General features: G+C 38.1%; 3 protein-coding genes across 6 annotated transcripts; all 3 read left to right on the top strand.

Moving 5' to 3' along the window:
• The first annotated feature begins 3,553 nt into the window (after positions 1 to 3,553).
• LOC130717317 (granule-bound starch synthase 1, chloroplastic/amyloplastic-like) lies at positions 3,554 to 8,065 on the top strand. 2 transcript variants are annotated; one of them, XM_057567503.1, is made up of 14 exons: positions 3,554 to 3,711; positions 3,968 to 4,320; positions 4,740 to 4,820; positions 4,908 to 5,006; positions 5,112 to 5,201; positions 5,667 to 5,730; positions 5,823 to 5,923; positions 6,021 to 6,130; positions 6,225 to 6,468; positions 6,555 to 6,731; positions 6,843 to 7,034; positions 7,138 to 7,224; positions 7,303 to 7,431; positions 7,703 to 8,065. In XM_057567503.1, the coding sequence occupies exons 2-14, from the start codon at positions 3,979 to 3,981 to the stop codon at positions 7,817 to 7,819; spliced, it is 1,833 nt and encodes a 610-aa protein (XP_057423486.1). In that variant the 5' UTR covers positions 3,554 to 3,711; positions 3,968 to 3,978; the 3' UTR covers positions 7,820 to 8,065. The 2 variants fall into 2 exon arrangements, with proteins under 2 accessions (XP_057423486.1, XP_057423487.1); XM_057567504.1 differs by lacking the exon at positions 3,554 to 3,711 and adding an exon at positions 3,757 to 3,887.
• Positions 8,066 to 8,328: 263 nt separating this feature from the next.
• Positions 8,329 to 11,197, top strand: LOC130717316 (protein FAR1-RELATED SEQUENCE 5-like). The gene is made up of 2 exons (XM_057567502.1): positions 8,329 to 9,088; positions 9,172 to 11,197. The coding sequence occupies exon 2, from the start codon at positions 9,182 to 9,184 to the stop codon at positions 11,195 to 11,197; it is 2,016 nt and encodes a 671-aa protein (XP_057423485.1). The 5' UTR covers positions 8,329 to 9,088; positions 9,172 to 9,181.
• Positions 11,198 to 11,233: 36 nt separating this feature from the next.
• Positions 11,234 to 12,629, top strand: LOC130717318 (uncharacterized). Of its 3 annotated transcripts, none has more exons than XM_057567506.1 (5): positions 11,234 to 11,515; positions 11,615 to 11,716; positions 11,813 to 11,923; positions 12,012 to 12,122; positions 12,220 to 12,629. In XM_057567506.1, the coding sequence occupies exons 1-5, from the start codon at positions 11,234 to 11,236 to the stop codon at positions 12,472 to 12,474; spliced, it is 861 nt and encodes a 286-aa protein (XP_057423489.1). In that variant the 3' UTR covers positions 12,475 to 12,629. The 3 variants fall into 3 exon arrangements, with proteins under 3 accessions (XP_057423489.1, XP_057423490.1, XP_057423488.1); XM_057567507.1 differs by having other exon boundaries at positions 11,615 to 11,722; positions 12,226 to 12,629; XM_057567505.1 differs by having other exon boundaries at positions 11,615 to 11,722.
• Positions 12,630 to 14,588: the final 1,959 nt, after the last annotated feature.

Genomic DNA, 14,588 nt, shown 5'->3' with positions numbered 1-14,588 from the left:
AGTTTTCATTGTGTTTCCTCCACCGTTCGTTTTGCCAGAAGAGGCCATTAATTTCACATCCACAATTTGGACGAGTAGTAATATGCGTTTGTTATGAAACATCTAATGGGGATCGGATAACAAAGTCGTGAAAGTTCTTAGCATATCATGTTTGCATTATGTCCTCCTTTAGTATGTTTATATATAGGATTTTCAATAAAAGAAATTATAATGTATATAATTCTTTTGTCATTCAGCCAATGTATCCTCTATATTAAGACATTTAACTTCGTAAAATTCTCCCTTGAATCTGAATGTATAATATTGAGGCATATATCAACCATACCATTAGTTAGTGATTAGTCATATGATTATGTATAATTGGATACATTTGATTCAACTAATCGAGCATTGGAGTAATTTTCATTTTGTTTCTAGAGTGCAGGTTCTTCAGTCTCTTTAGGAGGTGGTCCCATTGATTTGTTTGATATGGTTGATGAATGTGAATGGCTCAATCACATTATGAAGCATTAACCTGTCTATTCTTGCTGCCTACCACTTGATTTTTGTCGACACATGAAATTTTTCATTTCAATATACACAAAAGCGAGCAAGTGCCAGCTGAACATATGTATTTAAATGTTGGGTCCTTGATTACAAAGTTTTTTGCCTTACATCACTTATGTTCAATTTTTTTCTAAATTTTTTATTATGGGTTGAAAGATTTTGTATTTCAATATTGAAAACATTAATAACAACAAATCAAACTACTATTGTATTTAATATGAATGAATTTTCATTTCAATACATTATTATTTATTTTAAATTTTATGTGTAACATCTATTTGTATCAGTATCAACCCATGTAAAAAGCAAGGTCCATGATGTTAGTTTCAATTACTATTATTGTTTCTCGTGTGTCATCATCAATTCATCATCATCATAATCTTCGATCAAATGAAGACTTCAACATAAAGTTCTTCATCATTTCACGACTTTAAATATTACACATCTCAATGAATGAAGACTTCAAGTATAGTGCCACGTATGTAGCGATTGTTCTGATAGCAGAGGGCAGAGAGCACCCTTTTGAGTGTAGCGGCATCGTTGATAAAGCATGAGACGAGCCAATGAGATTATATATGGAGACTAACTACATTGAATAATACTGAAAATCAGGGTTCATACTTCTTAAAATTCAGGCTATACTTAACTTTACCTAAAAGCCCACTCACAAGGTAAGAGTCGTTCTGCTTCTCTATATAAGGATTTACTTAATCATGTCTCTAATTAGTGTGAGATCTAAACACACATCCCTCACGATTGATAACATACATTTAAAATGGTAGTTAATATTGTAGATGGCCTAATGAATGAATCTAGAATAAAACCGTATACCATCTTAGAACTACGGTTAATATGAGATCATATCAATATGGATATAAGAAAGGGGTGAGTTTTGTCATAAAAAAAATGACAAACTTAAAAATGTTGTTTGTGTTTTAAACAGCAGTCATGCCCCCCATATAATGACCAATAGTAAGATGATAGGATGCCGTGTCATCTCTTTGACCAGTAAATTTTATATTCTAAATTTTAGTGCTTAAACTTTTTAATTTTGCATTTTAGCCTCAAGTTTTTATTCATGAAGCCTAATTCATCCTCTAGTGAATCATCGGAAAAAAAAAAATCATCCTCTTGCTCTGTTCAGCGGCAGCTTTGCCGGTGGTGGCTCCATCGCCGCGATTCTTTCCTTTGCATCACTGTGTTCCAGCTTCATTTTGAGCACGGGCCTCCTCCCTCGTTCCAGATTCCTTCCTTTGAACCGCAAGTCCACCTCCGTCCCAAACACATCATCCGCTGGAAGCCCCCCTCCCTCGTCGCCGCAAGTCTCGTTTATTGCACCTTCGCCACAAGCTCCTTTTGGTCTGACAAAAATCACATCCTCTGCCGTCGCAAGCACCTCTGCTGCAAGCCGTAAGTGTGTATTTGGAGATGAAGAGACTGAGTACAGGAGTTAGAAGAAGCAGACTTGTTTTTGTTGGAAATAACAATCCTTGTTAATGATTTTTACTTAGGTGGTGGTGCCAGCTCTCTTTAATTGACCCACACAATCAAAATCACACTTGCTTATTGGTAAGCATTTTAATCAATGATCCAAACCTGCTTCTTCTCGCATCCAGTTTTGCTCCTTTCACTTGTCCGTGTCCTTTTCATTACTAGGAGCACTTGAAATTGGAGGTGGCTCAAAAAAGGGAAAAGTGGATTATGAGCAGACCTTCAATTGTGACGCTCAAGAACGCGGCAGCGAAAATAGAATTTGAATTTGAATTTCAGAAGTTACATACTTACATTGACATGACACCAACAAGACACTCACTTACCACATGGCATTTGTTGATTGGGTAATATAGAAACAACATTGTAACCCTGCCTCAGGAACCATCATGGAAAAGTTTGCCTAAAAAATATAGTAAATTCACAAGCAAGTTATGTAAGTTTAAAAACATTTTCAAATTTTTCCAACAATTCCCTTTGTTAGTTCACAAATAAACAAGTGTAAGGATATAGAGATATACAAAAAATTTATTTTAGTTCACTCAATTTGAACTACATCTAGTCCTTAACGGCAACAAGTATTTTCCATTCATCATGAGTATTATTAGGCACTTTTCTATATAAAAGTATTCCTTTGCCTCAAATCTCTCCAACCTCATTTACAAATTACAACAAGTACTCTTTTCTATCATTGTATATTGTTTTCCTTAAATCATGAAATGTCACTATATATTTTCATGGGTCCACCTCCATCCCATTTAATATTAGTCCTATCTCACTAACGCATTGTTTTTTTTACAAGAGGAAAATAAGGCAGAAAAAACAAACTAAGCAATAATTTTTAAATACAAGGACGCGTAAATATTAGGGGGAGTTTTGCTCCAAACCCGTCACGGGCACCCTTCCCTGTTGGTCTTCCCAGTAAGAAAATCAACTGCACTATTCTTTTCTCGGGGCACATGGACGAAAGTGACACTCCAATCCTTCGTCACCTATTGCTTGAACTCAATGATTAAATCCTTGACCCGAGAGAAGAATAGAGCAATCAATTTCCTTGCTCGGAAAGCCAACCGGGAAGGGTGCCCGTGACGAATTTGTAGCCAACCTCCTGATGTTTATGCGTCCTTGTAGTCCTCGTAGTGTATACCAAACATTTTCCATTTAATATTTACAAAGGAATGTTGATAAAAGAGAGGCCGTTGGTCCATTCAGCCAATCAAAGTTCAACAGCCACACTCACTTGTCAAAACCTTTTGTTGAGTGAGGTGATGTAACAGCACCGGGCTTATATCTCTTGAGAGAATACAAGCTTCAATCAAGCCCACAATGGTAAAATCCACATGCGCACGAAACGACGAAAAGATCTTCATCGCTCTCAACACATTATTACCTCCTCAATTTGCAAAACTTTGTAGCATATTCATAGAATCACATGTCCCCATGGCCCACTAGCTCTGTAATAATAACCATGACAAATCTCCGCTGACCGCCACGTGTCATCATTCCGTACGCCGAGGAAGGAGGCAACTTCCCACTACAAAATGCCACTCACTCCTGTGATCACTCAACTCAAACCCAACACTCAACTTCACTTCACCGCCGTCTTCCTCCGCCGCCGCTGCCGACGACGACGGTTGCTTACTACTCCGATCCACCACCGGTGACTGAGTAACCGTAACTTACTAACTTTAACTAACTCTTCTCTTCACTAATGATTCAAAATCCACGTCATCACCAGATCCAGTTTTTCTGCTATAATTCCTAATCTAAAATCCAATTGTAGTATTTATTAACTAATCACCTTCCTTCTTCACTGATCCAAAGCTTTTAATACTATTACAAAACTCACGGTACTGATTTAATTAATTTTCTGTAGTTAAGTTAATTGCATGAAAAATGGTACTTAAATTTTATTCTACTTGACATCCAGAAAGTGTGACGATGGCAACTGTAACGGCCTCATCATACGCGGTGTCAAGAAGCGCGTGCCTCAACCGCCATGGAAGAACAGACTCTGCTGCTGCCAAAGTGAATTCGGTGACTCTCGGTGGCCACGCGCTGGTTTACGATGGGTTGAGATCTCTCAACAAGTTGCACGTGCGATCCGCACGTGCGGTGAAAGGCTTGTCGTCGACGGCGAGTGACGGAGGAGCCGCGCGTGGTAAGGCTTCCGGGGAGGTTGTGTGTGGGATGAACTTGGTGTTCGTCGGAGCTGAGGTCGGACCTTGGAGCAAAACTGGTGGACTCGGTGATGTTCTTGGAGGACTTCCACCTGCTTTGGCAGTAAGTCGATTTCATCAATTTGGATTTTCTCTCTTCTGTCACCTGTTTCTATTATATCATTATGGAAAATGTTTGGTATAGAAAAACGATAATGTGATGTGAGGTGACATGAGAGATTCATAGCATGTTTCCATCAACTTAATTTTTCTCAGAATCAATTTTCATATTGGAAACTATTATAAACTTCTCTATAGAATATTCAGAATCAATTGTAGAAGTAGGATGTTTTGAAATAATTCTATAATTGATTCTAAAGCGAAATTCAATTATGTGAAAAAGTTTATGCGAGTATATTCTGGGTGTCAGAATTGAATCCGAGGAAAAATAAGTTAATCCAAAGTGGATGTAACTTTGGGGTGTTTAAAAATCTATTTGGATTATTATTATCATCTGAGCCAGTTTTCTGCTAATTGATGTAGGGAAATGGGCACCGTGTGATGACAGTGTCGCCGCGGTATGATCAATACAAGGATGCATGGGACACCAATGTGACGGTGGAGGTAAAAAATTTGTACCTGGGTATCTATAAATCTAGGATCTATGGCTGGTTAATGTTAATTATGTGTTTTATTTATGTTTTTTGGTAGGTCAAAGTTGGAGATAGAGTAGAAACTGTCCGTTTCTTTCACTGCTACAAGCGAGGAGTTGATCGTGTTTTTGTGGATCACCCAATGTTCCTTGAGAAGGTGTTTTTATTGTCATCATCAACCAATGGAATATTTGTAGGATTTTAGACAGTGTGACACTTTTAAATTAAACTAACTTTTCTTTTGGTTTATGGAATTCGACAGGTTTGGGGCAAAACTGGGTCGAAACTCTATGGCCCTACGGCTGGAGTGGATTATGAAGATAACCAACTTAGATTCAGCTTGTTGTGCCAGGTAGCTTATTGCCATGTATTATCTTCCTTTAGTTTTATCCTGTATGATTCTCTATTGATGGTAAATATTGAATAACATTGCCCCTGAAGCTTTTAAAGTTAAATTTTTTTGTGTACCTCACCTGGTCATTTTCTTCCCTTATGCTGATGATTATTAGTCATTGTCTGGATAATTGGACATAGTCCAATGTCCTCTGAATCACAATTATCAGTCCTCTCTGTTTGACACTGTCAGTTGATTTAATTTCTTGAGCATATGGCAAAGAGTCTTGAGACATGCAGCACATTATTGAATCCCTTCAACCATGATTTGCAGTTTTGTTTTATTTTTGCTGACTGCAATTTCATGCTGGGATTGGATTTTAATCATTGTTACCAGTACTTATTTGTACTATGTAGTTGAGAATTACAACTCCTTTATGTTGACTGTAAATATGACACTATCTATGTCTTAAACAACTTTCAGGCTGCACTTGAGGCACCTAGGGTTTTGAACTTAAATAGCAGCAAATATTTCTCTGGACCATATGGTATGGGTCTCTGGTTTTTTAATTCCTTGATCTTAAAACTTCAGCTGAGAAAAAGAATTGTTATGCTGACAAGTTTTTCTGTATTTGAGCAGGCGAAGATGTAGTCTTCATTGCTAATGATTGGCACACTGCTCTTCTTCCATGCTACTTGAAATCAATGTACAAGTCCAGGGGGATTTACCAAAATGCAAAGGTGGGGATTTATTCCCTTTTTGGGTGTGTGGAGTCAATTTTGTATTTTAGGCTTCATCATTCTCGAGAAACTGACTTTCCTTGGTTAATCATGGCAGGTTGCGTTTTGTATTCATAACATAGCCTACCAGGGTAGGAATGCCTTTTCAGACTTCTCTCAACTCAATTTACCTAACCAATTCAAGAGCTCTTTCGACTTTACTGATGGGTATGATACCATTATCCTTTTACAACTTATGTTTTATGTTTATACAGTTAACTATTCCATTGCCAGCCATGTTCACATTTCCTTTGTTTTTCAGGTATGACAAGCCTGTGAAGGGAAGGAAAATTAATTGGATGAAGGCTGCTATATTAGAATCCAATCGAGTGTTCACTGTAAGTCCGTATTATGCCCAGGAACTTGTTTCTGGAGAGGACAGAGGTGTGGAATTGGACAATATTATTCGTAAAACTGGCATCACTGGTATCGTGAATGGCATGGATATCCGAGAGTGGAGTCCAGAAACTGATAAGTTCATAGATGTACACTATGATGCAACAACTGTAAGTGGCACCTTCTCTGCTACATTTGGTTCCCTCGTTGACATAGGCCATAGAGATCCATGCTCATGACAACTCTCATTTTTTAGGTCACTGAAGCGAAATCTCTGCTGAAAGAAGCTCTTCAAGCAGAGGTTGGCTTGCCTGTTGACAGGAATATCCCTTTGATAGGGTTCATTGGCAGGCTAGAAGAGCAGAAAGGTTCAGATATCCTTGTAGAAGCTATCCCTGAGTTCATTGACCAGAATGTTCAGATAATAGTTCTTGTAAGTGTCTTTGTCTTTGATTCAATTGTTCTTGTCTATTTCTTAGTCCATATTACTGATTCTGTTACCTGAACAAAGTTGAGCAGTTGATTCATATCCTTTTTTATTCAGGGAACTGGCAAGAAGATCATGGAGAAGCAAATTGAACAACTGGAGGAAACGTATCCTGATAAGGCGATAGGGGTTGCGAAATTCAACGCTCCCTTGGCTCACAAGATTATTGCCGGAGCTGACTTCATAGTGATCCCAAGTAGATTTGAGCCCTGTGGTCTGGTTCAATTGCATGCTATGCCATATGGAACGGTAGAGTTTACGTGCAATGTTTTCTCTATTTCGCTCTCATCTTTACATTGGTGTGTTCCCTGACAATTCTTGTAATTGTTCGTACATTATATGCCCACAACAGGTGCCCATAGTGTCATCAACTGGTGGACTCGTTGACACTGTAAAAGAAGGTTATACTGGATTCCACACGGGAGCGTTCAATGTAGAAGTAAGTCGAGTCCTTTTTTTTCTTTAATTCGATAGAGGGATGAAACTTAAAGATTATAACTTGGGTTTTTATCTTCAGTGTGAAACTGTTGATCCAGCCGATGTGGATAAGTTAGCCACTACTGTTAAGAGAGCCCTGCAAACCTATGGTACCCCGGTCTTGAAAGAGATGATCCAGAACTGCATGGCCCAAGACTTTTCATGGAAGGTAATCATTCAGCAACTTTTGTTTTGTTCATAGCATATAGAAGAATCTGGGTATAGGAGAAACTATTTCTCTATTGAGATTAGGAAATATATTTGATATAATAAGGAATATATGAAAACTAATCCGGTGATCCTATCTTCCTAATTTGATAATATAGTTATAATTACATATCAGATATAATTTCTAATGGATGTTAGCATGTTACACCTCTATGGGCATGAACCATGGAGGAAAATGCAGTTCACTTAATCATTGAGTAATTCTTATACAGGGACCAGCCAAACAATGGGAAAAGGCGCTATTGAGCCTAGAGGTTGCTGGTAGTGAAGCTGGAATAGATGGGGAAGAGATTGCTCCTCTTGCAAAGGAAAACGTCCCTACTCCTTGAGCATCACCATTGAGACGTTGCAATCTAATTGTAGAAGTAACATCAACTCATAATGAGTTCTGACGAAGGGACTTGGTCGACGCTGGAACCTCAGCTTAAATGTTCCCTTCAAGCAACGTATTGAACAAACTAACATAAGGTTTTTTTATAAGTTAGTTCTTGTAAGCAATCAGTGAAATCTGAAGCTCTGCTAAGTTAAAATGCAGTATAATAAGTGAATAAAGAGGTCGTGCCGATGTTGTCGAAGTTCTTTGTTTGGCATTAGGCTTCACATCATAATCGTAGCAGGATCACTGGCGCATTCTATTTTCTGATGTTACTTGCACTGTCTCACACTTTTATGCCGAGTTATTAAACTCGGATCGGTCATGGACTCAATCACAGTAGCGGGTTTATGTACTCTAGAACAAGATAAGAATATAAGCAATTAGGAAAGTTCAATCCAGAGTAATGCAAATCAAATATGGCAGCATCGGACATTAACATAGCATAATACCAGTCCACAAATTTGTCCGTGCATATGTCTAGGATACCCTCAAAATTAGGTCATGGTCTCAATTGATTGGATGCATTTATAGATTTTAAGGAGAAAACTTGAATCTTTTCCCGTCAGTTATACTATACATCATTTAAATTTTAAGCCTACAGCTAAATAATGTACATTTCATATGTTAAGCTCAATGGAAGCATGAATTTGTACCAAAAAAAAAAAAATGGAAGCATGAAACAACTCATTATATAATATAAGGCAATTTCTGTGGTGCCCGCAACTTTTTTATGGGTAGCGTACAGGAATTGCTTGGACCAATAACATTATTTCATTTGTTTCGATTTTTTTAAATCCGGAATAATAGCAGTAGCCTTTCGTAAATCATGAATTTACCCCCTAACTTCATTTATTTATAAGTTGGTCCCTTAGCTAAGGTAAAAGAAAACAAAAGCTAAGTTAAAAAGATCTTGGAGGTAATTTACATTCTGGGTTCGTGAAAGATTAGATTAGGGTTCATGAGATAGGTTTTGTTCCTGAAGTCACCTAGATTGATTTCCTGATTTCATTTCATCTATTTGAACTGTCGTCTTCGGTAGCCTTTGGTTTGTGTGATTTCGAGGGTTTCACAGGTGATTCTTCTTCGACTGTGCTTTCACTGATGAATTTGGTTGTGCTCGTCTGTGTCGCTGTAAGATTTTGATACGGGTGTTTCGATTTGTACACTACTCTATTGAGCAGGGATCGAAGTTGTCTGTGGACATTTGCGGCTACCTGAACTGGTATGATTTTTAATAATTTTTACCCTAAGTATGGTTTTATTAGGTAGCAATGTCTTGAATCGTCGGTTTTGATTTTATTTCAGAGTTGGGAAAATGAATGATTCTTCAGGAGATAATTGGCTTAATCCGTTTGATGACGAGCTTTATATCATCGATGAGGATGATAGTCTAAATTCTAGCCCTGCCAACGGTTTGAAGCAGGGTGTGAATGAAGGGGATAATGATGGGGAAAATTTTGTGGATGTCGATGAGATGTTTGAAACTGGAAATGACAGTCAAAAAAACTCTGATGTAGAAGTTAAAGTCATGAAAAGGATTACTGAATTGTCTGCAGACGACATTAGAGGGATGGATTTCTCTTCTGAGGAGGAAGCATGTGAATTCTATTCTAAATATGCTCGTATCCGTGGATTCTCTCCAAGAAAAGATGATGTATACAAGGATGATGATGGCAAGATTATCTCACGACAGGTGGTGTGCAATAGGGCTGGACAAAGGCATCAGAAGCATATGCATAATAGTGGCAGAAGAAAACAACCTAAGCCTATTACTAGAGTGGGTTGCCTTGCTATAATTCGATTTCGTTGTTTTTCTAGCAGTAAAAGGTGGAAAGTGGTTTTTTTTTGCGATGAACACAATCACCCATTAACACCATATAAGCATGTTCATTTGATTCCAAAATTCCGGCAATTGAGTGAAGGGGACAAAGCTCAAGCAGAAGGTATGAACCTATTTGGTGTGAGGACCCGCAATATTATGGAGGTGATGATGGGCCAAAAAGGTGGGGCTGAGTCCGTAGGCTTTACCGGCAAGGACTTGGCCAACCACCTAGACAAGCAAAAAAGGAAAAGAGTCAAAGATGGTGATGCAGTTGCGGCGCTGTCCTATTTACAAGGAAAACTTGACAGTGACCCACTATTTTTCTTCAAGTACAACAAATCGGAACAAGGTAATCTCCTTAACTTGCTATGGTGTGATGGAACCAGTAGAATGGATTATAACGTGTTTGGAGATGTGGTTGCCTTTGATAGCACATACAAGAAGAACAAGTATAACAAACCTCTTGTGATTTTTTGTGGATACAATCACCACAAGCAAACAACTATCTTTGCTGCTGCACTTGTTCATGATGAGAAAACTGAGACTTTCATATGGGTTTTGGAAACCTTGACTGAAGCAATGTTTAACAGGCATCCTAAGGTGGCGGTTACAGATGGAGATCTAGCAATGAAGGAAGCTATTAGAGTTGTGTGGCCGAATACCACGCATCGTCAATGTGCATGGCACATTCACCAGAATGCTTTGAAAAATATTAGAAATCTTGATTTTGCAGATGAATTCAAGTTATTTGTGTACGCTAACTTAAACCCTGACAAGTTTGGAGAGAAGTGGGATAAACTGGTTGAGAAATATGGTATAGCCAACAATCCATGGATTGATACGATGTATGAGACAAGAGCTTCTTGGGCAAGCACCTTCATGCAAGACAAATTTTTTGCCGGTATTAGGTCGACATCCTTATGTGAAGGTATTAACTCATTCATAAAGAATTATCTGCATTGTAAGTGTTCTTTGTTGGATTTTCTTTTCAATTTTGAGCGGGCTATGAAGAAATACAGGCACAATGAGTTGGAATCTGATTTTAAGTCTTCTTATGGTGAGCCTGTTATGACAACTGCACTTAGTGGCATTGAGTATGGAGCTGCCAAAATATTAACAAGGAGCATGTTTTGGGAAGTCAAGGGTCAAATTGAAGATGCCCTGGGGCTAAATGTGGAGCGTTCTGAGGTGGCCAATATTGTGATGATGAAAATGAGAAAAATTAGCAATCGCAGAAAAGAATATATTGTTGTTTATGATAAGAACCAGAAAAAGTTTGTATGTGAATGTGGTTATTTTGAGTTTTATGGCATCCCTTGTTCTCATATAATAGATGGGATGAGAAGTGAGTATATTGATGAATTTCCAAGCAATCTAGTTTCTAAGAGGTGGTTGAAAACAGCCAAGTCTGCTCATGTGTATTCAATTTCAGAGCCTAGTATTCATTCACAGAATATGAAATTGTTGCGAAAAGGAGCTATGTCTGCCGCATGCAACTATCTCGCATAAATAGCATGCGAAAAGGATGATGATTTTTCAAGTGTAATGGAAGACATTTATAAGCTGTTGAGGGATGTTCAGAAGAGTCGCAAACCGGGTTGTACAACAAAGAGTGCAGCCTTTAATGTGGGTGATCCAACTGTTGTACAGGGTAGAGGTGCCCCCAAGAAGACCAGAACTGTCACCAAGAGAAGGCATTGCTCAAATTGCAGGGGTATTGGACACACGATTCGTACGTGCCCGGTTTTGCTTTATCCTGATCAAGTCAATAACAGTGAAACAGGTGAATCTGCAAGTGAAGGAATTGAGGACAGCACAGACGACGAGGTGATTCTGATATTCACCATATTTATTGCCTGGTCTGCTCATAATCATGTTGCTTGTGCATTTTGGATATATAATTGTTAAAATTGAAATGATTTACAGACAAACGTTGGCAGCGTAGATCGGCAAAATAATGGGGCTTCGGTGGCAAGTAAACTTAAATCGCAGCAACGGAAGCAGGGAAATGACTCCTCATCCACCCAAGTATCTGTAGATGAAATGCTTGTCATTCATCTTAAATTTTCTTGCATTGTGCTCAAGTTTTCTTTTTAGAGTGATGTGTGCTTACAAATTTTGCAGAACAAGCGTTCAAATCAGAACACGGTGTCGACAAAACAAAATAAGCGTAAATCTAAGCAGCGAGAAGTCCCAGTCATGATTCATTCAAGCCAAGTATCTGTGAATGAAGTGGTGAGTATTTTTCATTATCTTCTTATTTTTAAATTTACTTAAATGCATCAATGTGTGAGTCTCTGATTCCTGGTCATAACCTGTGCAGACTCAGAGTTCACCGAATAATGCAGGTCGCGGTGATGTGGATAACAACAGAGTTACTTTGTTGCCCCAGCATCCACAGGAAATACCTTTGACCCAAGCATCTGTGAATCAGGTAATTAGAATGGTTGTATAATTTATTTATTTTCCCTTCAGTGGTGTTTACTCAAGTTCCTCATTAAATTGTTTTCTCGTGGACATAATCTGGGTAGGTACAGGTTTATAACATGGAGCCTATTGTACAACAAGTCCACTATCCTGTTGTTCGTGCTTCAGCTGGACTTCCATTTTTGCAACCTACTTATGCCGTGAATATGACTGATGGAGTAAAGGTGTTTCCACAGTTTATACAACACCAAAACGTCCAGGTTCCTTACCAAGGAGTTCAGATGCAAACGCTTTTTCAAGCTGGACCTTCTGGCTTACTCCCGACATTCTCATCGACGTTGGCGGCAGTCGATAGGTGACACAATAGAAATTCAAGTTTAGGAAATAATTGAAAGCATTTCATTTTAAGTCAGTTTGATTTTGATATTGGAACAAATTATGGTTTTGGATTGTAACAGTTATTAGTGTAACTTGATGTAGCGTTAACATTTATTTGTGTGAAGAAAAAAAATTATTAAATTATATTTTAAAAACATCTTCTGAAAAAACAATATAAGTGCAGACTTTACAATATGTGAACCACTTTTTTCATGCATTTTTTTTTTGGGTCAAAGAGTGTTGTTCATCTCACAAAAGGGTCAAGCCCAAAAACCAGGAGCTTGTTACAAGTGAGGTTCAAAATAAAATGATCAAACAATAAAATTACAACAACCAAAAAAAAAAGCTGATCACTGATTGCATTAAAGCTGCCTTTGTTCACAATAAGAATTGGCTGAACCCAAAACTTTTTTTATTTGGCCTTTTGTTGTGAAGACCAGCAATGAAGTTTTTATTTTTGGTCTGTTAGCCCATTGATCAATATAAACTGCGTTTTAGATCCTTTTATAGTCCCCAAAGGTTTTCATTTTGGTCCGGTTAGCACATTTCATCAGTATAAATCAACTTCAAACATGACAAATTATACTAGTAAAACGTAAAATTATCGCTAATAATTAAGGACAGTAACCAAGATTATCAGCAAAAGCTACCGAAATTGTTCCAAAACGTCACCGAACATGTCGGTGAACATAAAAGTACGGTTACCAAACAGCATAGCATAGGTTCAAATTATAAATTTCAGCAAAAAAAAAAACACAGCCAGTCCAGTTTCCATCTCCACTCCACCCTAATCAACAAAGGCAATCATGATGTCCACAATTCTCTGATTCATGTAATGAAACTTGAAAGCACAGACATCCCCTTCTGCAAGCTGATACTTTCTAACGAATTCCCTCCAGCCACTACCAAACTTGCTCTTCGCCTGGCCATGAATGAGTTTGCATTCCACCAGTTTATCATTTGGACCCTCATATGGACCTTTCAGAAACACTGGATTAGATCCAAACTTCTTTAAGTGCTTCCCAATTTTCACGGGTAGGTCCTAAGAAATTGCATAAAACATGGGTTATATGCTTGCTTACATGGTACAAGAATTAAAAATGCTGATGAAAATAAATATAGAAAGAACAACAAGTTACCAGTTGGCTTCCTTTGGCATGATGGTCTTTGAGGGTAACAGTGAAGGAGGGATTTTCAGATTCATGGTTAAATAGCACAAAGGTGGAGTTGGGAATACGCTTGAAAGGGGGGTGTTACTGTAGGTGGTGGAACAGACAGGTATTCACGAAGCTTATTAACATCATCTTCCTCTGTCTTCACGGGCCAGCCATGATATTTGATTTGCTTATGCTTAGCATTGAAAATAACAATCTTAAATCTTGACCTGCCCACACATTTGAAGAGGAACCAGCACACACCAGTGAAACAAAAGACATTGCGTAGCCGTGACCATCCTGTTGTCAAGTACCATTTTCCTGTTGTCAAGTACCCTTTTCCATGCAATCTTTCATACCTAACTTTGTGTGTTACACCTAGAGGGTCAGTCAGATACCAAGTGCAGTCCACCCGGTAATTGCCCATCTTGACCAATGTCTCAGGGACTTCTATGTGAGTCTACAAAGAGGAAATCCAAGTAAGAAATCATCAGACTAAAATATACATGTATGTGTATGATCAGATAATATCTAATTAGAATGCAGAATATTACCACAGCTTGTTCATGACATGCAACGAAATCGTGCTCGGGGATCCTTTTTTGACTGGGTGCCATGGTAGAACACAGTACTTGCTTCTATAAACATGTTTGCACAAAAAAACATGAAGTAAATCATATGATTTTCACCACAATGAAGAGGAAAAGTAAGAAAAGAGCACATAATAAATCGTTTATAAGTAGCACATGCATGAAAATCAGGGTAAAGGACAAACACACACAAAGTATTCTATTGGACAGAGATTATTCAATATGATTTTCATCACAATGAAGAGGGAAAGTAAGATAAGAGTAATATATTAGATGTATAACATGCATGAAAAATCAGGGGAAAGGGAGAATGGCAAAATATTCAATCTGACAGTAAGTGAAAAAAGGCAA

Source organism: Lotus japonicus, chromosome 5 (assembly GCF_012489685.1).
Source record: "Lotus japonicus ecotype B-129 chromosome 5, LjGifu_v1.2".
Taxonomy (NCBI): Eukaryota; Viridiplantae; Streptophyta; class Magnoliopsida; order Fabales; family Fabaceae; genus Lotus; species Lotus japonicus.
This window is presented reverse-complemented; position numbering and strand designations above follow the sequence as displayed.